At 47.5% G+C, this 27,404-nt stretch overlaps 12 protein-coding genes across 12 annotated transcripts; 5 read left to right on the top strand and 7 right to left on the bottom strand.

The window, feature by feature from the left end:
* BKA55DRAFT_546506 (S-adenosyl-L-methionine-dependent methyltransferase) lies at positions 1 to 762 on the bottom strand (the record flags this gene model as incomplete). The annotated part of the gene is made up of 1 exon (XM_046190925.1): positions 1 to 762. The coding sequence occupies one exon, from the start codon at positions 760 to 762 to the stop codon at positions 1 to 3; it is 762 nt and encodes a 253-aa protein (XP_046041728.1).
* Positions 763 to 994: 232 nt separating this feature from the next.
* BKA55DRAFT_255127 (S-adenosyl-L-methionine-dependent methyltransferase) lies at positions 995 to 2,745 on the top strand. Its single transcript, XM_046185393.1, has 12 exons — positions 995 to 1,094; positions 1,149 to 1,190; positions 1,237 to 1,327; positions 1,379 to 1,401; positions 1,451 to 1,469; positions 1,510 to 1,644; positions 1,699 to 1,721; positions 1,767 to 1,804; positions 1,851 to 1,988; positions 2,043 to 2,305; positions 2,361 to 2,532; positions 2,581 to 2,745. The coding sequence occupies exons 1-12, from the start codon at positions 1,056 to 1,058 to the stop codon at positions 2,609 to 2,611; spliced, it is 1,014 nt and encodes a 337-aa protein (XP_046041727.1). The 5' UTR covers positions 995 to 1,055; the 3' UTR covers positions 2,612 to 2,745.
* A 70-nt stretch (positions 2,746 to 2,815) lies between these two features.
* BKA55DRAFT_681315 (ankyrin repeat-containing domain protein) lies at positions 2,816 to 4,956 on the bottom strand (the record flags this gene model as incomplete). The annotated part of the gene is made up of 3 exons (XM_046198246.1): positions 3,354 to 4,956; positions 2,930 to 3,298; positions 2,816 to 2,841 (listed from the first exon to the last, which is right to left on the bottom strand). Exons 1-3 carry the CDS (start codon positions 4,942 to 4,944, stop codon positions 2,816 to 2,818), a joined length of 1,986 nt encoding a protein of 661 aa, XP_046041726.1. The 5' UTR covers positions 4,945 to 4,956.
* A 768-nt stretch (positions 4,957 to 5,724) lies between these two features.
* BKA55DRAFT_255081 (uncharacterized protein) lies at positions 5,725 to 7,135 on the top strand. Its single transcript, XM_046185392.1, has 2 exons — positions 5,725 to 6,618; positions 6,669 to 7,135. The coding sequence occupies exons 1-2, from the start codon at positions 5,889 to 5,891 to the stop codon at positions 6,983 to 6,985; spliced, it is 1,047 nt and encodes a 348-aa protein (XP_046041725.1). The 5' UTR covers positions 5,725 to 5,888; the 3' UTR covers positions 6,986 to 7,135.
* A 43-nt stretch (positions 7,136 to 7,178) lies between these two features.
* On the bottom strand, positions 7,179 to 8,676 carry BKA55DRAFT_697783 (S-adenosyl-L-methionine-dependent methyltransferase; the record flags this gene model as incomplete). Its single annotated transcript, XM_046200436.1, has 9 exons — positions 7,179 to 7,230; positions 7,290 to 7,709; positions 7,759 to 7,896; positions 7,947 to 7,984; positions 8,034 to 8,056; positions 8,107 to 8,232; positions 8,285 to 8,326; positions 8,376 to 8,586; positions 8,641 to 8,676. 9 exons carry the CDS (start codon positions 8,674 to 8,676, stop codon positions 7,179 to 7,181), a joined length of 1,086 nt encoding a protein of 361 aa, XP_046041724.1.
* Positions 8,677 to 9,190: 514 nt separating this feature from the next.
* On the bottom strand, positions 9,191 to 11,213 carry BKA55DRAFT_255059 (uncharacterized protein). The gene has a single exon (XM_046185391.1). The coding sequence runs from the start codon at positions 10,724 to 10,726 to the stop codon at positions 9,356 to 9,358; it is 1,371 nt and encodes a 456-aa protein (XP_046041723.1). The 5' UTR covers positions 10,727 to 11,213; the 3' UTR covers positions 9,191 to 9,355.
* A 1,203-nt stretch (positions 11,214 to 12,416) lies between these two features.
* On the top strand, positions 12,417 to 13,649 carry BKA55DRAFT_528959 (uncharacterized protein; the record flags this gene model as incomplete). Its single annotated transcript, XM_046189034.1, has 2 exons — positions 12,417 to 12,853; positions 12,905 to 13,649. 2 exons carry the CDS (start codon positions 12,417 to 12,419, stop codon positions 13,647 to 13,649), a joined length of 1,182 nt encoding a protein of 393 aa, XP_046041722.1.
* A 100-nt stretch (positions 13,650 to 13,749) lies between these two features.
* Positions 13,750 to 15,427, bottom strand: BKA55DRAFT_627744 (uncharacterized protein). The gene is made up of 5 exons (XM_046196882.1): positions 15,318 to 15,427; positions 14,997 to 15,266; positions 14,648 to 14,947; positions 14,019 to 14,596; positions 13,750 to 13,967 (listed from the first exon to the last, which is right to left on the bottom strand). The coding sequence occupies exons 2-5, from the start codon at positions 15,051 to 15,053 to the stop codon at positions 13,766 to 13,768; spliced, it is 1,137 nt and encodes a 378-aa protein (XP_046041721.1). The 5' UTR covers positions 15,054 to 15,266; positions 15,318 to 15,427; the 3' UTR covers positions 13,750 to 13,765.
* Positions 15,418 to 16,820, bottom strand: BKA55DRAFT_585350 (uncharacterized protein). Its single transcript, XM_046194445.1, has one exon. It carries the CDS (start codon positions 16,752 to 16,754, stop codon positions 15,564 to 15,566), a length of 1,191 nt encoding a protein of 396 aa, XP_046041720.1. The 5' UTR covers positions 16,755 to 16,820; the 3' UTR covers positions 15,418 to 15,563.
* A 4,011-nt stretch (positions 16,821 to 20,831) lies between these two features.
* Positions 20,832 to 22,305, top strand: BKA55DRAFT_585346 (acyl transferase/acyl hydrolase/lysophospholipase). The gene is made up of 2 exons (XM_046194444.1): positions 20,832 to 21,374; positions 21,420 to 22,305. The coding sequence occupies exons 1-2, from the start codon at positions 20,890 to 20,892 to the stop codon at positions 22,060 to 22,062; spliced, it is 1,128 nt and encodes a 375-aa protein (XP_046041719.1). The 5' UTR covers positions 20,832 to 20,889; the 3' UTR covers positions 22,063 to 22,305.
* An 807-nt stretch (positions 22,306 to 23,112) lies between these two features.
* Positions 23,113 to 24,856, top strand: BKA55DRAFT_697777 (uncharacterized protein; the record flags this gene model as incomplete). Its single annotated transcript, XM_046200435.1, has 5 exons — positions 23,113 to 23,293; positions 23,351 to 24,203; positions 24,265 to 24,482; positions 24,528 to 24,746; positions 24,801 to 24,856. The coding sequence occupies 5 exons, from the start codon at positions 23,113 to 23,115 to the stop codon at positions 24,854 to 24,856; spliced, it is 1,527 nt and encodes a 508-aa protein (XP_046041718.1).
* Positions 24,857 to 25,554: 698 nt separating this feature from the next.
* Positions 25,555 to 26,693, bottom strand: BKA55DRAFT_528734 (uncharacterized protein; the record flags this gene model as incomplete). The annotated part of the gene is made up of 4 exons (XM_046189020.1): positions 25,555 to 26,194; positions 26,267 to 26,331; positions 26,388 to 26,581; positions 26,639 to 26,693. 4 exons carry the CDS (start codon positions 26,691 to 26,693, stop codon positions 25,555 to 25,557), a joined length of 954 nt encoding a protein of 317 aa, XP_046041717.1.
* Between the last annotated feature and the right edge of the window lie 711 nt (positions 26,694 to 27,404).

Here is a 27,404-nt window from a genome sequence, read left to right as displayed (position 1 = left end):
TTATGCCTTTTTAGCCACTACCACGACAAAGTTGGGATCCTTCAGATAGTCTTCCCAGAACTCGCGATTGTTCTTCACAAGTTCAGTATCCGCAGCTGGGGCGACCTGTATCTCAACCAGTCCAAGCTCCTTTCCGATATCATCGGACAGTGAGTAAGTCGACTCCATCGAAGTAGCCTCGAACGAGAACGGCGGCTCAGTCACACAATTGACCTGGTACCTCAAGCCGCCCGGAATCTCAGTGACATCGGTAAAGGTGACCCCGTATTTCCCGTAGCTCATGTACTCGGCGCGGATGCTCTTTGACCTCACGCCGATGAACTTGCCTCCAGGCTTCAAGTTCTTGACGACATTCTCATACATGCTTCTCAACTCGGAAACGGAGGTAGCATGATCGAAAACCCAATTGGCCATGACGATGTCGTAGCCCTCCTCCAAATTGACTTGCTCAGTGACCGGCTTGGTGACATCAGCCTCTAACCAACGAATGCGATCCCTTCGTCCGAGGCTCTTCTCAATCTCCTCACCCGCTTTCATCATCTCAGGCGAGATATCGACAACATCAACAACACTCGCCCCAGCATCAATTGCCCTCCTAGCATGAAGTCCACTTCCACCGCCAAGATCCAGAACCTTCAAACCAGTACAATCCCCCAAAGCATTCTTCACAAGCTGCCCCTCCAGTTTCGAACAGGGCAACTCCTCCACAGAAGCATACTTGGGAGCGAACGAATCGTATTGCGTTTTCTCAGCGTGAGACATGCTGGGCATAGACACTGACGAGTGATTGGTTTGTTGGGTCCGTTGTTTGCTTCTTGATTCGTGTGTTGGTTCTGACAATATCACTCAAACCCCGCTCTGGGCATTAAATATCTACAGGGATGTTGATTCTGGTCTAGCCGATCTGATGCTAGTCTTGATGTTATCGCGACACTGACTGGAACGTGACTCTTATCACACGTGACCGGTGATAGATCATCCGTCTTTCCAACCCCACTCGTGCCGACCGCCATTTTGATCTAACGCAACGTCAAACACTAAATCGACCCTTGACTATGTGCGCGGACGAGGACCCCCTTGCTGTTGATGAGCATGTATGGATCTACTGTGGCTGAGGACGCTTGAGGGTCTTGCTAACGGGTGGATAGGCGGCTCAGGATGACACTGATGCGGACTCCGCCCTTGGAGACGTAAGTGGATATTATGTCATGAACCGCTGTAGCTAACGCGCGACAGGACAATGCTAGTGATACTACGTCACTAAGATCGAGTATTCTGAGATATCGCGAAGAAAATGGGAGGACATATCATGCTTACAAGGATGGAGGTGAGAACTGAGGATGCGTAGGACGACAAGTAGTTGAACTAATTGACATAGTTTATGCACTTCCTAATGACGAGGTAAGACTTGTTCGCTTTCCACGCGATAATTGATACTGACATCAGATAGATTGAGAACGAACGACTAGGTACACCAGACTATCTCTTCCTACTTACCGATCTAATCAGATATCCTCGCAGATCTTCAACATCATCTTTTTCTGCTCACTTTCGACGAAAGACTACACGCAGCTCCCTTGCCCAAGACGCTCAACCGGGCCTTTGATGCGGGCTGTGGCACTGGAATCTGGGCCATCGAATTTGGTGAGTACTGCAAGCTACAGCAAAAAATAAGCAAGATGTTAACATATTGGATAGCTGATGAGCATCCCGAGTGTGAGGTGGGTTTTACAATCACGACTCCGAACTTGTCGTTGACTTTCTAGGTCATTGGCGTCGACCTGAGCCCAATTCAGCCTTCGGAGTATGTCATCGTTACCCTGATAATGAAGCGAACTAACAGCTTGAAGCATTCCACCCAACGCCTCCTTCTACGTAGACGATCTCGAGGAGTCATGGGACTACTCCAACAAGTTCGACTTTGTCTTTGCTCGCTTTCTCACAGGCTCTATCCTCGACTGGCCCAAGTTCTTCAGTGAAGGCTACAAGTACGCCATCTCCTCTCCCCTGCCGATTTCATCAAGTCTGATACGTATCAACAGTAACCTCAACCCTGGAGGCAGAATAGAGATGATTGACATTATCTATCCTCTCCTCTCCGACGATGATACCCTTACAAAAGACTCAGCATTGTCCAAGTGGTCAGAGCTTCTACACGATATTTTCACCAAGAACGGACGTCCTATGGATAGCGCGTTGAAGTACAAGGATCAGCTTGAGGCAGCTGGCTTTGTAGATGTTAACATTGTCAAGCGCAAGTGGCCTTTGAACCGGTGGCCCAAGGATCCCAAGCATAAGCAGATTGGTCAGTTTAGCCCTATCAGCAACTTCTCCTCAGCAGTTACTAATGGTGTTGACAGGCACCTGGGCCCAGCAGAACACATTGGATGCTTTGGCAGCTTTGAGTCTCGCTGTCTTTACACGTCCAGATGGCCAGGGTGGACTTGGCTGGAGTAAAGAGGAAGTCGAGGTTTTCTTGACTGATGTGCGAAAGGATATCAAGAACGTTAACATTCATTCATACTGGCCGATGTGAGTATCCAACTGAACATATCAAGTGTTGAACTAACGATGCAATAGTTGGTCGGTGTATGCTACAAAGCCCGAGTGAAATACCAGCGCTAGCAGGTAGCTTTGTAGATATTCAATGGCGCATTTTTATTTTCATATCGTCGAAGCTGCAATGTACAACTTCAAAATATAAAGTAACAGCCTCAAATTTCTCCCTCTTCAGCCTCTTGTATCCCTTCACAATAGTCGTCGTGCTATCTTTTCTTACACAAAGATTTCTCTCTATAAAAAGAAACAATGAGGTCTATTGCTTTTCAAGATCTCCAACAGCTGTGAACAGGAAACATAAGCCCAGAATACAAGTTGTATGCTGAAAGTTCTGGCAGTAGGTCTATCTCCCTCTTGCGATGCAGCCTACAACCTTGTTGAACTGAGTTTTCATCATAGCTGAGTCCAATGTCACATGTCACGCGCCCTGGTGAAAATTCTCCAGCGGTACTGGTGGTCCGGTATCGGCGGATTCGAAGTTTCGTGTCGTTCCAAACGTTGAGGAAGCGAGGGGGATTCGAGATTGAAACGACAAGCTCATCGGGTAAGACGCTAATACCTCTGACTAGCCCTTCCTCGCATATGATCTTTCTTAATTGAGCGCCTGTCGACGTGTTCCAGAGCCAAACCGAATTGTATAACGATGCTGTCGCTAGGACTGACCCGTCCAGCGAGAATGCGATAACCGTCTCTGGCCAAATACCAGATTCCGTATCTTTTGGAAGCTCTTCTACGAAGTCTAACCAACACATCGTCCCTCTTCTCAGTCCTTCATATTCAAAATTCCCACAGACTCCTTTCGCTTTCAATATCATACATTTTCTCTCTGAAGTCCTTCCTTACTTCATCCTGAATCTGCCGAGGAGACTTGCCCTCCGCATTCAATTCATCCATCAAATGTCCCCCATCCCCTTGGAGCCTTCGAAGTATATCAACCATGGCGTTAAGCCTTCCTTCTACTATTCCAGGCCAAAACACCCCAGTTGCTGCTTCATGGAGAGGTGTGTTTCCTTTCAGGTTCTTTGCAACTACCCCTGCGCCATGATCAAGCAGAAACGCGATGGCATCAAGATTCTCTAGGTTCTTGACTGCCAAGTACAGTGTCGTATTTCCGTTATCGTCTGTATCTGTAACCTTTGCTCCATGGTCGAGTAAAATTCCGATGGCGGCTGTATCGATCGGTAGTCCCCCATCATAGCAACATAAGCAATGTAATGCGGTTTCGCTCTTGTTGTTAACAAGGCTGGAATCAGCACCTCTGTCACAAAGGTACTGAAAGATGGCCGTATACTCTTGTCCATAATTGCTGTAGTTCTTGGCTGCATAGTGTAATGGTGTATTCCCAGCATTGTCTTGTGCGTTGATTGTTTCTGGGTTGCAGTCCAGCAGCAGGTCAAGAATTGTGATGATTCGTTGCACTTTCTCCTCCATAACTATTGCAGACACCTCACGGGGATTTTCTTCAATTGAGACTTGACAAGCCCAGTGAAGGGGCATGCTTCCCCAACTATCGCGATAAGATACTGCGTCTGCCACATCACCTGCTTTGCTTGCGCAATCAAGCAGGATTTTGAGAGCATCAACATTCGCACATCGACTTGCGGTGGAGATAATTGTTATATCCGTGCGAACTGCGAACTCTGTATCCTCTATCAGCTTGACGTGGGGATCAGCGCCACTCTCAATGAGCCGCCGGATCAAATCCGCCCCTGCCCACTCTGCGGCCGAGTTCAAAGCCATAAAGATTGGCACCTGCTTCTTTTTAGACTCGCCAGTAATGGGGTCAAGAGAGTAGTCCCATATGTATTCTGCATCGGAAGCGCGGGCACCTCGATCAAGCAAGAAGTTGATGACTGCCTCTTTTTCCTCAAGATGATCTTTCCAATACGAAGCGTCGGCAGCTATCATAATCGGAGTGAATCCTTGACAGTTAAAGTGGATATCAGCCTGAAGAAGAGGGTCATCGAGTAGAAGCTTCACTACCTCAAGACGGCCACAATGAGCTGCCGTGTTCAACACTCGACAACAGCGACCATCAAGGTCAGTTTTCCCAGTGGGCTTGATGAGGGTGGAGTAGTGGTCCAAGAGCATTTTGAGCGCATCGAGACTTCCATGTCTAGCTGCCACAATAAACGGGTCATAATACATCCCCAAGGCATGACCTCTCTTGACAGCCCAAGGTGCGCTTTCCAAATATTTTTCTAGGGCCACTGTATCATTACGTTCGATGACGGCAGTGCGAAGGCGGTAGAATTGCTGTTCATAAAGGGTTGATCCATCAGTATCACTTATTGTAGGATATAGCGTGGATGGGTTAGGAAACTCGGGATGAACAGCGCTGCCGTGATTTTGACGAAATGCTTCATAAGGCGACGTAGCTGCCATTGTGAACGTCGGGGCAGTTGTGGAGTCTGATATACTTGAGCTGGGAGAGAAATAGATATGACTCTATATTGAAAGCCTTCTACTTATACACTCTTTTACAATCATGCCGATAATCATCCTCATCCTACCCTGGATCATCTCACTCAGCCCTGCAACTAGATGAGTCAGGCCGTCAATTTATCCGAATAATAGCCCGAAGTCCCATAGCACGCGCAAACTGCTAACCGAGCTTACAAGACCCTGGAAAGCATTTGTCATAACGAACCACGACATCAAGTAACCCACTGGAACGAGAATTTCCGGGAGCATTAGCCTATTATTACAAGACCAAGCTTCCGGGATCAAGAACCCGGGGAGTCGAGTAATGGAGCTCGGATCCTGAATGGTCACGAACTCGTTGCTAAGACGAAGCTAGGTAGCCGATCGTAATAATCCTTGACGCCAATCGATTCATTGTGAACCTTGAGCCAATTTTTCAGCCCCGCCTGAGTCAAAATGGACGGAAGAAACTGCTCTAATTGAGGGAAGATATGAAATAATCACGATTGAGAGAATATGAAGGTAATACTGCTATATGTAACTGTGTATATCATCAGGTTTAATAAGTATGCTCAGCGGCTGTGACCCGAAATTCCGTCATCTGCATCATCGCTAAAATCTTTAGTCTCGGTCTAATGAACCAGAAGCGATCGCTTCATTTAGATTTCAGGCTCACCGCAAGCTAGCGACAGCGGAAGCTGGAAAATTCCGGGTTCACGCTAAGAAGGCGGGGATCAATGCTCCATATATCGTCCCATCTTCATCTTATTCCTCGATTCCGATGTTGACGATCAAGATACATCATATCTTGACTCTTACGACCGTCTTCTGTCCATTTTGACTATCTCTGAGCTCTTTACATACGGCAAAATTGAGGAGATCCGCACTGAAAAGTGCCAGCTAACATGAGCAATTTACCGACGGCTATTCCCCGAGGTTCATGGGTCCTCGTGACGGGAGCGAATTGTTACACCGGCAGCCATGTGGTCATAGAGCTTCTGAAACAAGGCTTCAAAGTGCGCGGAACAGTCAGAGATCTTTCATACAGCAAGTGGCTGCTCGAACATCCAGCTGTCAAGCCGCATGCCGACCAAGGAGAGGTGGAATTGGTTGTTGCAAACACATCAAAGCCTGGAGATTTCGATGGGGCGGTGAAAGGCGTCTCGGCTATTATTCATCTCGCCAACATCGGCGATTATTCACCAGATCCGAACGTTGGTTTTGCATCAGCTATCGAAGCTGCCTTGACTGTATGCCGATCTGCTGCCAAGGAGCCTTCGGTCAAGCGATTTGTTGTAGCAGCTGGATTATGGTCAGCTGTATGGCCCAAGCCCGGCGAGACAAAGACTATCACGCAGGACACGTGGAATGATGATCTTGTTAAGGTCGCACAGGCACCGCCGCCATACGAGTTGAGCCGCATTCTTCCAGTGTACCTGGGCGCCAGAGTTGAGGCCGAGAAGGCGGTATGGAAGTTTGCCAAAGACGAGAAGGTCCCTTGGGAAGTCAATGCGGTTAGCCCATGCTGGACTCTGGGTGATCCTCTACATGCAAGACATTATGGGCCCATGCCTACTCAACTCCTTCAGCAATTATACCTTGGCAAAACAGATGCGCTTACCGAGAACACAACAGGTAAGTTGACAACGATATATTCACTCACGTTAAATAAGCTAACCCGGTAGTCTACTACACTCACGTCTCCGACGCAGCTGTCATTTACGTAGCAGCAGCTATCGACCCAGATGTCAAAGGTGCTCGCATCCCAGCATTGGCCAAGTCATTCAACTGGAATAATGTTCTTGCCATCTTGCGCAAAGCATATCCCGAGGAGGACTTCGAAGAAGACTTTGTGCCCGGAGACCCTGTCCTAAGCTACAAGATTGAGAACGATATTGCACCCGAGCTTCTTAAAAAATGGGCTGGGAGAGACTGGATCAGCTTGGAGAATGGCATTACGGAGACTATCGACTTTTCACGGAAGCTTGGTAACTTGGACTAGTCCAATTATTCGAGCGGGTGACGAATATGTTGAAAAAGCTTTGAATGTCTTTATGTAACGTGTGCACTGACTTGTGACGGGATTTGGAAGAACGAAACTTATGGAAATGAGAAATACTACTTCGCCCTATGGTAGAGAAAGACGTATAATATGCGCCGTATGATAGACACGCGGACCAGTTGGGTTCTATTACCTAGCCTTTGGTTACAGGCTCTTCCAGTGGCTTTCTTCCGTAGACCACGTATCTATAGATGCCAATGTTAGCACGAGACCACGGGAGTATCAAGCGAAGATATGGACTTACACCGGGATGTAAGCATGAATACTTCGATCTCGCAGCTGCTTCCTCATCGCGATGCAAAACACACGAACCTCATCCGCACTCCAGCCCAAAAACCTCGTAAACAACCCTAGTAACAAACCCTCCAGCCCATTGTTAATATTAGCGTAAGACCATTTCCCCAATTCCTTATAGTGCTTATCCTTAGGCCACTCGTTAATAGGCCACTTGAACTGTTTCTCCACCACATCCACAAACCCAGCTTTTTCAAGGAAGCTCTTGTACTTGGGAGCAAGGTTGATAGCCCTTCCTGCTTTGGCACTGGCTTCAATACTTAGAAGACCAGAGCGGAGCACTTCGCAATCTGGGGGGAGTGTTCCGTCATCGCAGGCGATGGGATATGTTAGATCTTGCATTTCGAGATAGCCGCCAGGTTCGAGATTACTGTCACACGTTAGGGAGACGAGCGGTGGTTTATTGAAGGTGAACTCACTCGTAGGCATTTTGAACGAATTTTTCCATGTCGGCGAAGGATCCTGTCATGACGCGGCAGAAGATAAAGTCAAAAGGCTCTGACCAGGTCCATTCTTTTTCGAGATCGTCAATCTCGAAGATGCAGTTTGGCGGGACCCTAATGAGGAGGTTAGCCTCACTGACTATGCCAGTAAGTTGTAGCCGTACAGTGAAGGTTGAATGGGACTGAGATCAACGCCAACGACCTAAAAAGTCAGCTACAGAGAACTAGCATAAAGGAGAGGTGGATTATACCTGAGCTTCTGGGTGAAGATCAGCTACATTTGGTGTCAGTCATTTACTAAACTACCAGCCCTGTTTTGCATACCATATTCGATAGCCCAGATGCCAGTTCCAGTGCCAACATCCATGACTTGTTTGGCAGGCTCTTTTATCTTCGGACTCAGACCAAGCTCTCCTTGCAGGGTGAGTAGCCAGAGATTATGCTGCAGATCTTCACCAAGACTCAGCACGTAACATGAACCAAGGTATCCCAATATACCTACCTAGACGATCACTTTCAGACGCATCATTGGGAAAGTTGTATTCTGCATCCAGCTTTAGTCATGTAAAGTGAATTTAATTGGAGTGACGTACTGCCAGAGCTCATGGCATGATATGTTCGTCCATTCTCCTCTTGGAACCGCAAGACGCTGGATCGAAGTGACTCTAAACTTTCTGAATCGGTCTGTGGTTTAGCTCTGACTCTCAGTGCAATATCGCGCATGCTGTTTGGCGCTATTGGGATACTCGCCGCTGAACTTACGCCAGAGAAAGTCGAGTCACTGTCGTCAAAGGTATCGGCGGCCTGATCAGCATATCAGCAATAGTTAACGCAGTCGACAGTGTGGTTCTGGCGTACCAGAGCCTCGTGGGGTTTTTGTGTAGGCGCAGACATGATGAATTGCGTCTGTTGGCCAGTAGTAGGTAGCAGATGGTTGTTGAGTGTGAGTGAGTTGAAGAAAGGCGTTGACTTGAGAAAGGACAGCAATAAAGCCATGATCAGTTAGGTGATTTTCGGAGTTCGGATCCAGATAGGCAGGCAAGAAGAAAACACCTCATAGACAATCATGTACTGCTACCTCGTTGAGCCTATTTCCGATGCATGTCACAGGCACAGCGACGTAACCAACCAACAGACCCACCATAGAACTTGTCCAGGATGTTACGCGGGAGCCTTTAGGTTCGCCAGGTCCAGTGACCCGGATATAACCAGTAGGAGTAAAAAGCAATACATAAATACATAAACTGGTCGCAACAAGCTGTTTCTAAAGGTAAACCAGAACTAAACCTTGTAGTTGTCGGTCACGACTGAGATAACGTGCATCCGCAGTAGCTTAATGTAACCTTTCTCGGACGGATTCCCTGTCTTCGGATATTCTGTCAAAGTCCCGTGTTATACTGATGCGAGTGAGCGGAGAACCCTGAGAATGCAACGAAATATCGTTGCAAGAGCAATCAAAGCAATCCCCAGCGAGTGATCAACCTGACATCTACTCGAGAACTAAGTATGGGGTTCAACATGATGACTCCTTTTTGCAACTCCCAGATTCCCACCAGAGGTCCCTGGCCATGCCTCAGTCATGCAACAAAACCTTAACCCCTCTGGACCTAGCCAATGCTTTGATCTTCTTGATATCAAACATAACCGGGTCATCCACAAATGTTCCCGAGAGATCGAGAACTCTCAACTTGCTAAACCGTCCATGTGGTCCAGCTTCCTCGAGTAGTTCTATGATGCCCTCGAGATATGGCTCAAGAAACACGTCATTACTAATACTAACCCAGTTTTCGATAAATCTGGAGCAACGAGGCGTGAGAACTTGGATATCTTGAGGTATTCGACTAAGAACGACCTTGATACAGTTCTCGACTCCCTTTTTCCAGAGGCCGTCGAAGAGGTCGGCGATATGAACCGCAAGACTCCAGATATGTGGCAAGTGTGAATAGGTTTCCTCCACCACAGGCTCCGGGTTGGGGAAACTCATGAGACTAATGTCGAGGTCTAGTTCTTCCAGAGAGTCTTTTTGTTTCATAACAGCCTCTGCTAGCTCTTTCTGGTCCGGCACGCCGTAGTATCCAGAACTGTAGTCGACACGAACAATGAGCTTTTTGAGTGACCGACATGCAGAGATGAAATCTGGGAGTCCAGCTCGTAAACATCCCACGATGTTTAACTCTGTAATGGTTGATGTCCCAACTGGGAAAGGGAGCATGTAATCATCAAGGTGTGCCAGGGATTCTTTATCCAGATCATCAAACAATCCATAGGCACAGAACGTCTCGATACTGGGGAAATGCAGAAACAATCTAGCATACGCCATATCGAAAACTTCCTTTCTATTCCAGGGTTGCAGGGTAACATGACGAACCTGGCCAAGAGGCAACTGTGATGCCATTTCAGCCGGTTCATCAAGCAATCGACAAACAGCCTCCTTCACGTAAAGCAAAGGCATAAAGTGTTGGCGAGATTCAGGATCGAAAGAAGGTACCGTAATGTTCAGACGTCTTAACCTTGTACACCAAGCCAAGATCAACACTGCGATTGCATCCTCGCACCCGAGGCGTATGCGATGACATACTTGAGTTGAGAGAAACTTGGATACATCGAGATCTTGCCCAGCAGCGTCTGCGAGAGCAGCTAGACTCTCGGTACTCAAGTCAGCTGAATCGGGATCATGATCGTGCAAGGGTCGAAGGTATCCAAGGTCCAGCCTTTTGACGTGCTTTCGAAGATCGGGGTTTCGGAGAAGGTGAAGAGCAAGTCTCTCAATAGAAGGCTCGGCACATTCTTGGCTGTTGTTCCATTGACGCACGAGGAGAGGAAAGACGATTTTGTTGAAGCGGCTGTTGACGAGGCTGACGTTTTCGAGCGATACACGGTCGCTTGTGACGAACTCGAAAATTCTTTCGAGGGCTTCATCAGGCAATTGAGATAAGATGGCCATGATATTCAAGCACGGTATTGCAGCAATAGTGATGCGCCGATAAAGTCAAATGTATAACTCGGCTCACGGAAATAATCTAGAGGTGAGAAGAACATGTGGTGTCATTACCTCAATTGGGCAAATTTTCTTATCGTGCATAAAGTCCTACCTTTTGAACATAAATATTATGCATACTGTGCACTAAGCTTAAAGCTGTGTGCTCAGCGACTGATTTGTTCATCTCTAGAAGTCTTCTTCTGCTCTACAAAGTCGTCGTAGTATCTCACCAAATAACAAGAGAGATCGTTCGTGATTCTTTACTGTTATGCAGTGAAAATTGTTAGTGGAAGAGAAGTCGAAGCAACCAAGCGGCACCTGTTGAAGTTCTAGACGTGGCGTTTCAACCCCTCGATTTAGCGGCGAGCAGATGGACGCATCTAGACCACCGCCAACACAGAACTGCTCACTGCACCATCTGATTACAGTCTCTATGATCTTCGCAGAGTCTCACATCTTGGGTACATATTCCTCTTCAGTTCCCTGCCCGGTTTATCCGTAGTTAACCGTAGCGTCACCAAGATTGTTTGTCAACCTCAGTCTTGAGAGCCTTACAAGGCTCATTTCCGGGGGCTGTGGGCTTCCGGGGGCTGTGGGCGGTTGCCAAGACCAATAGCTCTATATCATAGCGCTGAAATCTTTCAGCTCTCGACGCCAAACCAATTAGACGCCGCGGGGCTGATTTTAAGCATATTCGCCGAGATGAAAATGGCTCATGCTTATTTTTTACAAAACAGCCGACTTGAGCGAAACGTCCAACTAGCGTGATTCTTGTTCTTCAATTCCGGAACGAGGTGCTGCGTTGTGAGGGGGATCTCGTATAGAGGTAGGGATGTTCCGTTTGGGGAGATCTGTGCGACGAGAGGTTGATAAGCAAGGGACTGGCAATGTCATCTTCATCTTTGGCTCGTCACCCACGATGGATTCTATTGAAGCTCCTCATTTTTTATTTGGTCTGGACCTGGAATAATTGAAGCTGTCAATAAGGATAAAACGAGAAGTTTTAGAGGGGCAGCGCTTGAAGCTATGGATACAAGGTGCTGCTTTGTGGATAGGCAGCTCGAGCTAAGAGCAACCTTCGCGTGACATCCGTCGACCTCATTGGGAGGAAAAGATCTGTATTTCGATAAGTAGCGGGAGCGATGATATTTATCTTCTTCCGAAAAACCTATTTGGAGGCAATTGAAGCTCTTTCAGCGGACTATCTCCATCTTGTGAGAGGTCCCTGCATTCTCTCATCGGAAGAAATCTCATCGACCATTCTGATCTAACGTAACTTTTCTACTATTTTTGGTCCTCAACTCCCATTTCCTCGTCTAATTCTCCTCCTAGTGTAATTAGCTCCGTTTCGGGGCGGAGATTGTTCACCGTCACCCTGAATGGGTGCGGCTGAAGTGACCCTTGGTATGGAGGCTTCAGCTTCTGCAAGCCCTGTCACACAATATTGGGTTCTCGCCCTTTAGTGGCGTTTTGATCTGCCCAGGGGGGGAATCAGCTGAGCCGCATTGTCGCTCTGGGCTGGGTCCTTCATAATGATTGTTTCCTGCAATCGCGCTGCTCGTCTGTTTCCTTGGCTGTTTCTTCGTGCATCTCCTTGTCCTTACCATTCTTAGTACCATTTTTCACATTTTTTGGCTGCTGGAATAGATTCACCATGCGGTCAACTTCGCAGGCTCTCCTTCTTGGAGCTATGCTCCCGTTAGTGAAAGCAATGGACATTGCTCACGCCGCGCAAAGGAATCACGCACGCGACGTGCCAGCAGCGACAGTCACAGCAGCACCAATCGGTATCATCGATCAACTAAACCTCCTCGTTGGCCACGATGGACTCCGAGTTCGACAAGCAGACTCATCGAGTGAGCCGCTGGCGGTTACTATCGCGCCCGACAAAACATGCGGATACTTGTCTGGTCAACCCGGTGCCGCAATCACCTGCGACAACGATCGCTCGTGTTCATGGGCCGCCACAAGTGGTGTTGGTCTTATCGCTTGTGCATCCGAGATTTACGTCAATTGCGTTGAGTCCAGTAGAGCTGTTGATCCTGGTCAATGCAATGATGTCTGTCAGAGTAACACTTTCAATCTTTTATGGTGAGATATCATTGTCGCGATGTTGACTCTTGATGCTAATTGCATTTTTAGTACCAACTCCGATATGCCTTTCTGTCGCACTTATGTCTACCCAAGCGGCATTTTCGACTATCGATGCGCATCCACATCCGTCGAGGATGTACAATCTATCAAGTTCACATACCAAGGCCAGAAGAATGCCAACTTCGTCACAACCACTCTCAGCGATGGAATTGAATCATCACTGTCACAGCCAACAGTCACCAACACTGATACAAAATCAGCCGGTGCGGCATCTGAGACGGAACCACAAACAACAACAACATCTGTTGTCCCTGAGCCTACTAAAAAACCCAAATCAACGCCTGTCGGTGCCATTGTCGGCGGCGTAGTCGGCGGTGTCGCTCTCATCGGCCTCATCGGTCTTGGTGCCGTCTGCCTGCTGCGCAGACGCAAATCCAAGCCTGAGCCCACCCCAGCGCCCACCCCAGCACCAGCTCAACCTGTCATGGCTCAACAGCCTCCTCCCCCTCCTCCTATGAACCAAAACCCATACCCTCAACAACAACATTACCCACCTGTTGTATCGGCTTACCCCGATCACAGCATGGCGACATCTCCTTCGCCGTCTGATGCTCGTTTATCGATGATGAGTGGACCTATGTCTAGTGTTGGACCAGCTTCACCTACGGGGTGGAATCAACAGCCATCGCCTCCGCCGTTTCATACTCCCGCGCCGGCTTATGAGATGGCTGGCCCTGAGGCTCGTGAACAGGAACCAGTTTATGAGATGGGTACTGACGCTGCAAAGAAGTAGAGTGATCAACATTCGTTCCTGCTATTATATGCATCGCTTGGTAGTTTATTTAGAGTAATCATCATTTGGAATTAATACGGACTTCTCATGAGTTACATCCATTACCTTTGTGATCTTCAATCCATGTTGACCATTCCCCAATCAGCAATGATCTTTGATGTGAGACTCAAGTCACAACTTGCGATGGGTTTAGTTCCTCCAAGGAAGTCATCGTAGTTGTTATACACCGAGACCCTATGCTCATGATCCGGAACAAGGGACAGTCCAGGTGCATCAGTCTTGACAACCAATGTTCCCTCTTCGTTCTCCTCTTGAGGCCTGTTTAACATCAGCACGAATGACTTTCTGGGAAGAAGAGATAAAACTTACAGCGGCTGGATTGAGTTCTCAAAGACATCTTCCAGCACAGCGACGACACCCTTACCAAGCTGTTCATCGCTCAACGCCGGCTCCAGATTGAGCTTGACACGGTCTCCGCTGAGTTGAGCATTAGGCGAAGTCCTCAAGACGTGGTCGATATTAGCTTCAGCATTGCTACCATAAAGGTAGAAAGCCATTCTATCTTGATATTTCTTGTCCAAGTCATCATAAGACATGGATCGCTTGACCACAACCTCAATCTTAGGAAGCTTGAACTTGGCAAGAGGTTCAGCACCATCAGCTGGAATACCATCATCCATGCAGAACTCAACATCGCCAGTTGACTCCAACAGATTACCGAGTTTCTCAGGCTCAAAGTTGGCGAGAGTGTAGAACTTGTCCGGGTTTTCTTTTTGAAGCTTTTGGTAGAGTTCCTTGACCTCGCCGGGTAGTTCGGCGGTGATGATGACTTGCCAGTGGTGAGCGGCCATGTTGAACATGGGAATGTGGACGAGGTAGATCTTGTCGTGGCATTGCATGACGAAACCGTGGAAGTCTGGCTTCTCGATGTTGCAAGCCAGGACGTGCTACAACCATTAGTTCCAATTTCTAAATGGTGTTACACGGTGATAACTTGCCTGAACCTCTTCCTCTGAGATCTTTCTGAAAGAAGTCACAAAGCTCTCAAGGAATGGTGAGTCTGTAGGCCAAGGACTCATCGTGACATTGACCAAGAATGCCAAATCTCCGTGAGCAGGATGTTGTTCGTTAGAGAGTTCAAGGCGCCGCTTGAAGTCAGTTAGACACTTCCCGTAAGCCTTCTCACTGAATGACGATGAGGTCAGAAACAGAGGCCGATCAGAGATAGGTGTCTTGTCATCTTCAATTGTGTAGGAGAGTCGCTTGAAGATGCGTTGGTTAAGGTAGTTGGCTTCTCCCTGCTTCCCGTCAGTATGTACACCAAGATGACAGTGATAGGTGACTTACGATGTCGGTGTTGGGCTCGCCATTGATCCTAAAGTTGCAAGCAAAAGCATTGATCATCAAATCACCACCAAGTGTCTCCAAAAGCTCCCAATTCTCCTCGTTCTTGAACAGATCCTCGTTGCTAACTCCAAGGATCTTCTCTCGGATTCGGTCCTTTTCTTTCTCGACATCTTCAGCTGATCTTCCGTTGCACTCAATGGGCAGTCTGATAAGAGGAACAACTATCGAATCGTCTTCGGGCCTGTTCAAAGTAGCCCAGTGGAAGTAGAGCTGTAACAATCAGTAAAGTACATGCTTTTCGGGAGTTTTTGTGACACGAACCTTTGTGCAAGTGAAGATGACTGCTCCAAGGAGTCTACCGTATCCATCGACGTCACAAAGAACGGTCTAGACCGGTGATAAGTGATGCATGCAAACTTGAACTGAAACATGTCCATCACGGTGAGTGTTTAAAAGCCTATAGTTTCATGCATGTGCCAATTCTTGAATGGGAAAAGGCGTGTCTTGCCCACTTTGACACAATGATAACGCGTCAACGAGAGAAACCTTCAAACGGTATGAGTGAGACTAGTCGGCTTCCTTCTGCTCTTGCCAAACAATACCAGCCATTGCATTTGAAGCTCGTGCAGCTAGTTCCCGAACTTCCGGCGATAGATCCTCATTGTGAGCCTCAACCTCAAACCGTCTCCGTGCAAATTCCCTTCGTGCAGTCTCCCATCTTGCCCGGCCTTTATACCTCTTCCGCGATCTTTTCCAGGGAAGTTCATTATCTCTCAACCCCAAAATCCTATCCACCACCTGAATATCCCTCTCATCTCTCGTAAGCGGATACTCCGCATAAACCTCCTTTCCCGCAATGGTAGTCCATAATGCAGCGCAAGTAACATAATGCCCAAGAATCTCATGATCTGGTGGTGGTGATACACGGCGATACCATGGCGTCGGGGCCTTTTCCAGCGCGTCGACAGCACATATCTCTCCTTGAATGTGTATATCTGCCACTCCGCTGGCAGTCAATCGAGCATAGAACGCGTTCAGATTCTGCTCTGCATGTTGCTCTGGCCAGGACCAACCGGCTCCGCATCCACAAGAGTCGTTTCTCACTTCGGCGATTGAGGCGCCTAGAATAATTAGGCTGCTCCAGACTGTGCCTAATTGCCAGACCCAATTTCTTTTCAGGGGAATCGTCATTGGTGCAGGTTCCGGTGGGTTGGGTCGAGCTTTGAGTGCTCTGACTAGATCAACTAGCTTCTCCTGACGAGTTTCATCGGTATAGGGGATTTTCTTTGCTGTGTGAAGAATAGAGTACCATAAGTTCCAAAGCAGCATCTCAGCTGTTCCAGAATGATCTCGTTCAATTTCAGGCTCAGGCCAATCCTGTTCTGGTCCCCAGAGCTCAAGAGCCTTCTCGGGGTTATGATACTTGCGCTGTTGTCGAGCGACTCTTTCTTGTCGAAAATATTCCGTACCGGCGTTGGCAGTTGAGTAGGCCTCGTCTATTGGTTTAGCCAGAACATCGACAGCTTCGGCCGTTGAAAGTTCGCCGGCCATGTATTGATCGACAATGGTTGTGTCTGCGCAGAACCAATTTCGGATCTCAGCTAAGCGGTCAATCTTCGCTGCAAAGTTGAGGGAGTCGTCATTCGCAATCTGCTCTGCGTGGTCATTTTCTTTTGTTTCCCTTTCTATCCTCAAGGTGCGTCTCTCGCCTGCTTTTGCTTGGTCTCGCTTTTCTTTAGACAGTCTGTTCTTAGGCATTTTTAAAACAATACTTGGTCGTCAGAGTTACTGATAGTCAATCCTTCAATGAATAAAACGTTAAATAGTCCGCGCGTAGTGGGTCTGAGGGGTCAGTCCCCCAGTTGCTATAACCATCTCACCGAAGAGTCATTGCCGGCCTAACTAATATCTTACATCAGCATATTGATCCTCTGTCGCGCCCCACACGATACGCCATGCAAATTCTCAACGAGACGGGGCGAAACTGTTGAGGAGTCAAATAGCTCTAGGGAACTGGTTACAAATACTAACAGAGGACTCCCTTAAACTACGTCCTGTATATCTACAAATTCGATTTTAGCCATTGAACTCTTGTGTATTTAACACTTTCCGTACCAAGCTTCAATGTGCATCACTGCAAAACTAAAGCTTATTCTGAGCTCAGCAGAGGAAATCTCGCCCATGTTTGCCATGCCGGCTAGTATGATTCTTGTCCCAGAGGCTTCGGCCTTTGCCTTCACTTGACGTTTTGAAAGTCTTCGAATCGAACACCACAGCAGATGTCGATATGGGATATTTCCTCCCGCCATGGTCTAGTCTTCTTCTCCAATTACATTCGTGGTACGAGCTATTTCTTTTCGGTACCTAATGCGGCGATCTCACGTCAGTAAAGAAAGCTTGCAGTTGTAAAAAGCTCTTCCCTTTGGCAGGTTTTCCAACTGGCCTCGGGAAGTCCAAACCAACGGCACGCATCTGTTTCATAAGCATTCCTAGTAATATAGCCGAACACTCCACGGGACAACTGCCATTATCCTTCCAGAGTGATTCTAGTAACTCATATAAATGGTCCAAAATCCGAGTTGTAAGAGTCTGTCTCGATCGTTCTAGTAATTCTGCAAAGTTGTAAGTCATTTTTTGAAAGCCATTCCATATTGCAATTTACCTATAATACGAGAGGGAATTGGGAGTTCTGTCTCTATCGGGCCGGTGCTCGATTCGAGGATGATATGAACAACCGAATTAAACAGCTCGCTCTTAGCATAAACCCAGCTGATGAACAACCGAGACGTGTTCGTCTGACAATCAGAATTTTTTTTATCTCGTCTTCTTAGATAACAGAGGCAATCCAGTTTTCAGAAAATATCTCCACGATCTCATTACACTTGTAGCAGTCAACAAATATCGCCATCTCCCTCAACAGATCAAGATCCATGGTCTTTGGGACACTTCTATGGTGTCCATGTATGATATCAAGCAAGATGAGCAACGCTGAAGCGTCGCACTCAAATGTTTTGACTTCAAATCTCCCATCCTCGTTACGATGGCCCACCGAGCATTGCCTTGAAAACCGGGGAGGCAAGCATCAAGTGCGCTGACGATACGCGGTAGCGCAATTCAACGTTTTGCCCCTACTCGTCAACCGCTTCGAGGTTCTTCAGGTCTTCACTGGTCTTTATTGAAGATGTGACGTCCTTGAACTCCACCGTAAGTGGCTGTTCATGCTCTGCTTCACCTTCATCCTTCCCTGTCTCGTCGCCATTCTGTGCCTCTATAGCCTCCTCAGCAGAAGGCGTCGTCTCTTGTTGAGCTTTCTGAGTGCTGCCCTTGTTTGGTTGTCGAAGGATCAAGGCCGTATCTCCATTAGGAGTAAAAACTAATAGTGAAGGTTTCATTCCTGTTAATAAAACCAGTGGCTCTCGGCTCCATGAAATGTCTTGAAAATCAAACGCGTCACGACAGCCTGTGGTTCGCGAATCACGTCTTCATCATAGCACTAGCGTTATCACTTATCGGTTATCTTACTAGACAAATCTCTGTTTCAAGCTTCAGAGTAGGCATAGTTGCTGCAATCCCTTTAGCCCTATAGCGTAAATTTATAAGTTATTATTTTAGGCGGTAGACATTAATATTATATAGTAAACTATCATATAATTATATTATTTCTAATTAATTATTATTAAAAATGCAGTGTTAGGGATTGGTCTATGTGTTTTATTAGCTTAAGTAAAACAATTAAGCTTATTTAATAATAGGAGACTTAACTTTCATAGAGTAATAGTTACAGTTAAATCATCAAAATAACTAGAAGGTGGAGCTCACATCAATGATAATATGTTTCTGTTCATATCCACATAGCTGAGGCCACAGTATACCAGGAATATACCTACTGTCTGTGCGGATACAGCTTGTAAGATCACCATACCTACACCAAAGGTGAGGTGTACTGTACGTAGGAATTGCCGTAAGTGGCTTGCAAATCCTCCAGCCCACCTTCTTACGCTTCAATGAGACAGGAGTCAATTGATGACGATTATCGGATTATCACTTAAATTCATCCACCGGAATGGTTTACCTTTTCTTCAAATGAGACTAGTTTCACCCGATGTATGCCATCCTTGATACTCAACAGGCGATAATTCTCCCGCTAGTACAAACATACCCCAGCTAAGTCTATCGATGGAGATGCCGTTCCCCATTCTGCAAGTTCACCGAATTATCAGAAATATCCCCCGGGATGAGGTTGAAGACTAGCGATATCCCGCAGTGACTAGTGGTAAGCTACAGTGGGCGTGCAAAAGTTCCGACACATTCCGGATCCACCCCAACTACCTCGATCTCATACTGCCATTTCGGATTGCAATTGCATGGGCAATAATTCTTCAATTTAGATAATATATATATCAATCTGTAGAGACTTAAAAGGAGATTCCAGAAATATAGTTTAATACTTGGTATAATAGCCATTTGCGTTGTAACAGGCGTTCAACCGGTCGGGCATCGATTTTATCACGTTTTTGACCACTTCATCTTCGACCTCCGACCAAAGCTCCTCTGCAGCTTCAATCAGCCGGGCCAAAGCTGCTGCAGACTTTGGATAAGCAGCAATTTCAGGATATCTATCGCATATCCTCTTCTTCAGGACTTTCCATAGATTTTCAATGGGGTTGAGATCAGGGCTGTATGGCGGCCAGTCAGCAAGAAAGACTCCTGTTCTTCTTGCCCAGGGCAGCAGCCAATTCTGAACTTTCCGGCATTTATATGTACGGGCGTTGTCGTGCTGAAAAGTCTCTCCTTCCTCGACCAGTCCGGGAAGATAAGACTGTAAACAGGATAGAATAATCCTTCCTGTTACGCCTCCCCTCTCAGACTCAGGATCGCCGGCAAGAGGGACGATCCTAGACGGCTTATCATAGTGAATTGCACCAAAGAACATCTGAGAATGTCTGGCAGGCCGTCTACAGGGCTGCACCTTATCTTGATGGAGTCTCTCACCCTGTGGTGTTGTCAAAAGAAGCTTCTGAAATAGAAGGGGCTAGACTTACAGCAGAGTAAAATGACCACTTGGTATAGTCACCGTCTGTACGGTCGATAGAGACCTCATCAGAAAACCACCAGCTATACCAAAAAGACTCATCTTCATGACGATATTTTTCACAGAAAGCTTTTCTCAATTGAGCACTTTCTTCGCTGAGAAACGGGCGTCGAAGTGCAAGCTTGTGTTGTATCTTCTGATTGATAAGCCAGCGACGAATTGTGCTTCTTTTGCAGTTCAAACAGGTGCAATCAATTATTTCTTGGTATGAGATAAAAGCGTTTCTTCCAATGAGTATTTTGATATGATTTTTATCTATATCTGATAGTCGTGATGGCCTTCCAGAGCGAGGTAAATCTTTTGCTGATTGTTGGTGACGGTACCGTCGAATGACTCCATAGATCGCGTGCCGACTTAGCCCCTCACTGTCTGCGATATCCTGCACGCGAACACCTGATTCGTACATCGTCACAAACCTCGTTCTTTTGCAAGGAGAATGATGTGTTTTTTGCCGTATTCGAGGCATCTTTTCCTATAGAAATAACGCGATGAAGTTGTGGTGTTGATGTTGATGTTTAATTGAAAGCGGGGTCCGGACCTCGGATGTGTCGGAACTTTTGCACGGGACTGTAAAGGCGGTTCAGCTGGCTCTAGTGCTCGGATCGCTATGACAGGTAGCCCAAACGGGACAAGATCCCCCCGAAGGGAGCAATAGTTTCAGCTTAGTGACGTTGTATTGAGGCATGATGATAAGAAAAAGGAAAGGAAAATGATAATCGATGAGTATTTATGCATTGCGGACGCAGTTCTTCTCCCCAGCTCTTTTCCCTCCATTTCATTCGTTTCGAGCCAGCAGTCACAATGGTCTACGCAACCTCTACCAAGCATCCCAAGGGACTTCGTCTTCTCTCCCTCGATGGCGGTGGCGTCCGAGGTATCATGGGTCTCGTCATCCTCAGAGAGCTCATGCTTCGCGTCCAGAAGAAAAAAGGCCTGGACAAAGTTCCCCTGCCAGCTGACTACTTCGAGCTCGCTGGCGGTACTAGCACTGGTGGTATTATGGGAATCATGCTCTTTCGTCTTCGCATGAGTGTTGATGACACCATCGCTGAGTATGACAGAATCGCCAAGACCATTTTTAGTCCTAAGATCTACGGCTGGGATATTAGTTGGATCCCTGGTTCGTCATATCTCAACAACAGCAAGGCGTTGGTTCAGGACAGTCGGTTTGATGCTGGGTCTATGAGCAAGGCAATTGACGAGGTTGTTGAGAAATTTGGACTCGACGAGAACGACAAGAAACTTAAAGGCAACGCTCCTCTTCAGCACGAAGGAGGTGCACGAATGTGAGCATCTCTCCACACTTTTGATACGCCGCTGACATAAGAAAGGTTCTGCTGCACTACTGCTCAGAACAGGGCTGAGTCCATGTTGATGAGAACTTACAAGGACAAGACCATCTACACCAAGTCCAAGGTCAACGATGCACTTCTGAAGCACGGTGATAAGCTCACCATCAGCATCGCAGCGCGTGCAACATCTGCTGCCCCAACCTTCTTCCCCGAAGTGAAGTTTCCTGAGGATAAGCCTGAGTTGGTGTTCTGGGACGGTGGCCTTCTTAACAACAACCCTATCGACCAGCTCTGGTACACACGCTTTGAGCTAGTCGACCCCAAAGACCCTTCACCCCAAGTCTCATGCGTCATCAGCCTCGGCACTGGCTACGTCAGCCCAGGAAAGGCAAAGAAGTCTTGGATCAAGGTTGTTGGAGTAGCATCCAAGGTTATGGACTTTGCTACCAACACCAACGCCAAAGGCAAGGACTTTTCACGCCACATGACGCATCTGAATGAGCGGGATGAGCACAAGGATACCAAGTATATCCGTTTCAACCCATTCCTGAAGGAGGAAATTGGCCTTGATGAGTATTTGAGAATGGATGACCTCAAGGTGATTGCGCAGAAGACCATGGATGACCCCAACCCGACCAACCAGTTTTGGATCAACCAAGCTGTAGATGCTATTTGCGCATAGGATACAGACAAATGGAACAAAAGAATGTTAGTTTATGTATAAGGTAGTATCAAGAAGCTATTAGTTCTTCACCGTGATGTACCAATGGAGCAATGGTATGGTACATGCATTGACTTCACCAACCTGTGTAATTCACTGCTGTAAATATTCTGTATAGCGGGGTAGACTGGTCTGCTTTCAGGTGGCAAGAATCAAACAGCTTTCATGCCGTGATTCAATAGTCAAGATATTGTGCTGCAAGAGGGCATTGTAAATTGATATCAGAGCTACCTTGTATTTTGAGGGTCTCGTTTTGAAGTGAGTAACATCATATGACCTAAATGCGTGGCTTTCACAGAAAGGATTTAAGCTACTGCCAGAAGGCCATTGTTGACTCTCGGCAATAACGGCCACAAACATCAGACTGTTCTTTATCCCCACCAATCATAATAAGTATGTGCGGTATGGATCTTGGTCTGTCGGGCTATTGCCTCTTTCGTCAACAGCCGCCAGGCCCTGTACAGAACAGAACCAGTTCAGTAGAACGTGCCTGGGTATGCCAAAGGCCCATTATGTCTAAGCATGCTCTTCAAATCCAATTGGCTCCACCCAGTTCTTGGCCCGTTCGTGCTTTATGGAGAAATTCCACGCTACAAAGCAATTGGTTCATCGAACTGGGATTTACCCCAGATATCCTTCAGCATGCATCTCAATATCTGTAGCTATTCCGTAGGGGGTATCCTCCCGGCTTTAAGAGCATTGCTTCATCGGTAGCACTTTGTGTGGCGGTTCCGAGGGCCAATGGAAACCCAACTCCATGATCAGGCCATGGCCATCAGAATGAATTACCCAGAAAGTCGGCGTAGAAGCATTTATCTTAACTATAGCATTGTCCCGTTCAATCATCCAGCGCGACTGGCTCTGCTCTGCCCAGGAATAATACAAGTACCAGTGATACACCAACCCTTCAAAGATTGAAGTAGACGCTTAATCCGTTACAGACGACACCTCTCGATTCGTTACACGAGGTAGTGCACTGTCGTGGCCCTACTGCTTCCATCAGGCTCCAAGATGGCTACCTCATGTTTTGCTCCTCTCGATCTCGTGGGCTACTTCGGATACAGCATCTTCGGCCAGTACGCCCAGCAGGTGATCCCAACTCGTCAGACGAGCGCTTGCCAGCAGCTGGTGAACGCATTCGGAGACAAGACATCACTGCTAGATAGCTCAAAGTGTTCTCTTGTACGACAAGGTTAGCACTCACTGTCAATGGTTGTGCTGTAATAAGATATCTAATGTTGATGGACAGAAAACTGGTCCGACGCATGCCAGTTATCCCCCGATTGCATCTTCGAGCCCACAACAGCAGAAGAAGTTTCAGGCGCCCTACGAATTCTCGTATCGACAAGCACCAACTTCGCTGTGCGTAGCGGCGGTCACATGCCCGTCCCCAAAGCCTCCAATATTGACGGCGGTGTCCTTCTTTCACTCAGTCAACTAAAGACACTGGAACTCTCGGAAGATAAATCGATTGCTTCAGTTGGGTCTGGGCATCGGTGGGGTGATGTCTACGACTGGCTTTCTTCCTACAATCTATGTGTTTCCGGTGGTCGATATGATCCAGTCGGAGTTCCCGGATTTCTCCTCGGAGGCGGTATCACATTCTTTGGATCCAAGTATGGATGGGCGGCCAACATGATTGCCAATATGGAGGTTGTTCTGGCCAACGGCACAATTGTCAACGCGAATGCTACCATCAATACAGATCTCTTCTGGGCCCTGAAAGGAGGATCTAGTAACTATGGTATCGTCACCAGATTCGATCTCAAGACCTTTCCCGACACTCCTGTGTATGGGGGTACTAGTCTGTTTCTGCCCAATCATCTAGATGACTTTGTTCATGCTATTGCTGCATACTCGACTGTTGGAGGCGGTTCCGACGATGTGGATGCATCATACAATCCATCCGTTCAAGTGAACCTCGCTACCAACCAGCTCACCTTGCTCTCTTACTCAAGCCATCTTGGTACCGATCCAGATCCGGCAGCTTTCGCCAACTTCACCAAGATACCCCTCATCTGGACGAATAGCAGTGTTCGAGCGGACTTTTTTAGTCTCGTGGAGGATACAACCATGGAGGCTTACCATGACCGTTCACATAGGTATGCATGGACTGTCTCTGTTAGCATCGGAGGAATAGAAACGGATACTAACAAGTTGAAGGCAACTTTTCTGGGCGACCTCCCTGAAGGCTAGTCCCGAATCTGTGTACTTGACCAACGAGACATTCTTCGAGACCATTGATAGCATGCCAGAACTTCGCCATGCAGCTGGGTTGAGCTTGACAACTACTCCTCAGATGCTGACGCGGTCGTGGATCGATGCAGCAAAGGCCTCTGGCGGAGATCCCATGGACATTGATTCAGAAGGTGGAATCATAGGTAAGATAAGAAGTTGGATCTGCCGGACATAACTGACTTTAGAAGTACATCTCATTACCTCTCTTTGGAAAGAGGCTGTCGATGATGACCTGGTTTACGAATTCAGCAAGCGCTGCACCGCAGCTATCGATCGAAAGGCCAAGGCCAAAGGCTTGCATTATCCTTTTATGTACCTCAACAACGCTGGCCTTGGACAGAACCCATTCCAGGTATATGGCCAAGGCAAATCGCTCCCCAAGATGAAGAAGATCCGGGAGGTATATGGTATGATACTCCACTTACATCAGTCTTGACATGGCAATTACTAATGAAGACCAGATCCAAAGGGCATATTCCAGGATCTGATGCCTGGTGGATTCAAGGTTGGCTACTAATAGGCTGAGCATCATAAAGGGCTATATCATGCATGTTAGGAGTTATGTGTTCAATACTGCGTATCAAGTGGGATTAGCTGTCACAGGTTGATCACCTCGCGGCGAGTTAGATATAAGGCGAGCGCCTCTTCCATCACTACGGGTAGCATCTCAGACTCGTCGTTCACCTCTCAGTTTGGGGTCAGGAACAGCAATGAGACCAATACAAGAGTTCCAAATAAATTAGTGTATTGCAACACTGCTCCATCATTGCATACTATGTTGATCACCCCAACTTGGTCTTCGGAGTAGGCAGTCAAACACGCAGGGAATGCATAAATATGTATCATACACGACTGATTTGCAGTTATTATAATCTCAACTTCCTTTTCTGTGACCGTGTTGTCGGTTTATCGGGCTAGGTAGATATGGCACATCACTAATCTGTCGGTGCGGACTGGCAGGTTCCTAGACCGCGGATGAAAGTCACAAGTGTTCACGCGCCTAGCCGATCTGATACCACTTTGACAAAGTTAATCGTAAGGCTTTAATTCCGTGATAACATTCAAGGAAATCAAATGTTACTAGAATACACGAATCTCCATATGCACACTTCAAGATTATGTAATAAGCAAGAATGTCTTCTATCTCGAAGAATGCGATTTTATTTCTAAGGAAGAATTTGCCTACTCATGCTTTTCCTGTCCATCCTGCAATAACTACTCCGACTTGTCTTGCTTAGAACCCTTGAGATGCTTGCTGATCTCTCCGTTTCGAAGAAACTCAGGATACTTAACGCCAGGATCAACACCAAGCTGAAAGCCCGCATGCCTTCTCCAACCACCACCATCAACAACCAAGCTCGTACCGTTGACATGATGTCCCGCGTCACTAAGCATATAAACAGTTGCATCCGCAATATCACGACCCGTGGCCCACCTTCCGCTAGGGATAGGATCCGTCCTCTCTTTGGTGCTCACCTGACTACTTCCCAGACGCTCCATGCCTTCAGAGCCCTCAACACCGCCCGGAGCGATAGAGTTTGCATTGATACCGAATGGGCCGTACTCTAGCGCTACGCTTGCCATGATGGAGTCAACGGCTGCTTTGGCGGCGCTGGCTGGTGCCATGAGAGGATAGCCTGTGTAGTGGAATGTTGCTGAGACTGAGATGAGACGGCCACCGGAAGTTCCGTCGCCGGGGCTCAGGTTTGGGTTTCGTGATGCTGACTCTAGGAGATAGGAGATTGTGGCTTTGACGGTGTTGAAGGTACCGAGGGCGTCGATGTCCATGATTGCCTTGAAGCCGTTGGCACTCAACTTGGAGATAGGCGCGATAAAGTTACCAGCTGCACCGCAACTATAGCGCAGGTTTAACGTCAGTTATTAATTCCAGAATGGCGGTAGGGAAGGGTTTCAGAAGGCGACTTACATCACATAGTCAATCCCGCCCAACTCCTCAGCGCAACGGTCTGCGGCAGCCTTGAGGGCCTCAAACTAGCAAGCAAAATCGTCAGTGGCAGTGCTTTATCTCCAACTCAGTCACAACTCACATTCCGAACATCAACACCTCCAATGCCCAGCACCTTTGCGCCCGGCCGAACCTTTGCAATTTCTTTGGCGGCGTTCTCAGTCTTCTCAATGCTCCGACCAATGATGCATGCATTCGCGCCGAGGTGGACAATTGCCCGTGTCTGAGCACTTCCGATAGACCCAGCTCCGCCTGTGATGAACAAGACCCGGTTCTCTAGGATGTTGATCAGTGACTTGGATAACGAGATATTGTTTTGGGATGTATGCTTACCAAAGATACCATCCGCCCAGACGCTACTCAGGTACTCAGATCGTGGAACTGACATCTTGCCCAATTGAAGGAGAGAAGGCTTGTTTCAAATCTACGAGGCAATGTAATTGATTGTGGGAAATGATGCTGGAGTAAAGTTTGATGTAGCGAACAACAAGGGATTATCACCACGAGATCAGATCTGACCTTCTATGGGTGTTACGGAATAGAAAGGGTTTTGTATGTTGCTTCTCACGACAATCGCTAAAGTGGAACCCGGAACCAGACCTGTCGAGCGAACCATATTGAGTCAAAATCCTGAACTGAAGTCTCACGCTGTCAGCATCATTGCCCATGGGGGCTTGAGCCGAAAACTGCTTACAGGCGGGCCGCTGCTGATCTCACCAAGGTAGCTCCGCTAAAGCCGCCCGGCCCGCAGTGAACGAAACAGGCAAGCCGCCGGAACCACGCAACGAGATTGACCTGGACGCACCCTCTGAGGGAACACAGCCCATAATCAGCCATGGAGAGATTTACGAATCATGCAGTTCCCATTCTGGTCGGGAAGTCAGCTTACTCTCTACTCATTAACAGAAACACTGAAACGAGATGAGTAGCGTATGCCAGATATAGAAAGCTTCCGGTAATGATATGGACAAGTCCAAAGATGCGAATGTCGGGCTGTAGCCATCACGAAGCCACAGGGGCATTTCAGCCTTGATAGAGTATATACCATTCTGTTCGCCATTGCCACTTATTCCACATTCCACGTCACGACATCTACAGC

This window comes from Fusarium redolens, assembly GCF_020744475.1.
Source record: "Fusarium redolens strain MPI-CAGE-AT-0023 chromosome Unknown BKA55scaffold_30, whole genome shotgun sequence".
Classification (NCBI taxonomy): Eukaryota; Fungi; Ascomycota; class Sordariomycetes; order Hypocreales; family Nectriaceae; genus Fusarium; species Fusarium redolens.
Note: the sequence above shows the minus strand (reverse complement) of the source record. Positions and strands in the feature narration are given on the sequence as shown.

Coding starts and splice junctions, on each gene's coding strand:
- BKA55DRAFT_255127 (XM_046185393.1), top strand. CDS start 1,056: ATGTGCGCGGACGAGGACCCCCTTGCTGTTGATGAGCAT. Junction 1,095..1,148: donor CCCTTGCTGTTGATGAGCAT/GTATGGATCTAC, acceptor ACGGGTGGATAG/GCGGCTCAGGATGACACTGA. Junction 1,805..1,850: donor AGCCCAATTCAGCCTTCGGA/GTATGTCATCGT, acceptor AACAGCTTGAAG/CATTCCACCCAACGCCTCCT.
- BKA55DRAFT_255081 (XM_046185392.1), top strand. CDS start 5,889: ATGAGCAATTTACCGACGGCTATTCCCCGAGGTTCATGGGTCCTCGTG. Junction 6,619..6,668: donor GCTTACCGAGAACACAACAG/GTAAGTTGACAA, acceptor CTAACCCGGTAG/TCTACTACACTCACGTCTCC.
- BKA55DRAFT_255059 (XM_046185391.1), bottom strand. CDS start 10,726: ATGGCCATCTTATCTCAATTGCCTGATGAAGCCCTCGAAAGAATTTTC.
- BKA55DRAFT_627744 (XM_046196882.1), bottom strand. CDS start 15,053: ATGATCAATGCTTTTGCTTGCAACTTTAGGATCAATGGCGAGCCCAAC. Junction 14,948..14,996: donor GCGAGCCCAACACCGACATC/GTAAGTCACCTA, acceptor GACGGGAAGCAG/GGAGAAGCCAACTACCTTAA. Junction 14,597..14,647: donor TCTCAGAGGAAGAGGTTCAG/GCAAGTTATCAC, acceptor TAATGGTTGTAG/CACGTCCTGGCTTGCAACAT.
- BKA55DRAFT_585350 (XM_046194445.1), bottom strand. CDS start 16,754: ATGCCTAAGAACAGACTGTCTAAAGAAAAGCGAGACCAAGCAAAAGCA.
- BKA55DRAFT_585346 (XM_046194444.1), top strand. CDS start 20,890: ATGGTCTACGCAACCTCTACCAAGCATCCCAAGGGACTTCGTCTTCTC. Junction 21,375..21,419: donor CACGAAGGAGGTGCACGAAT/GTGAGCATCTCT, acceptor GACATAAGAAAG/GTTCTGCTGCACTACTGCTC.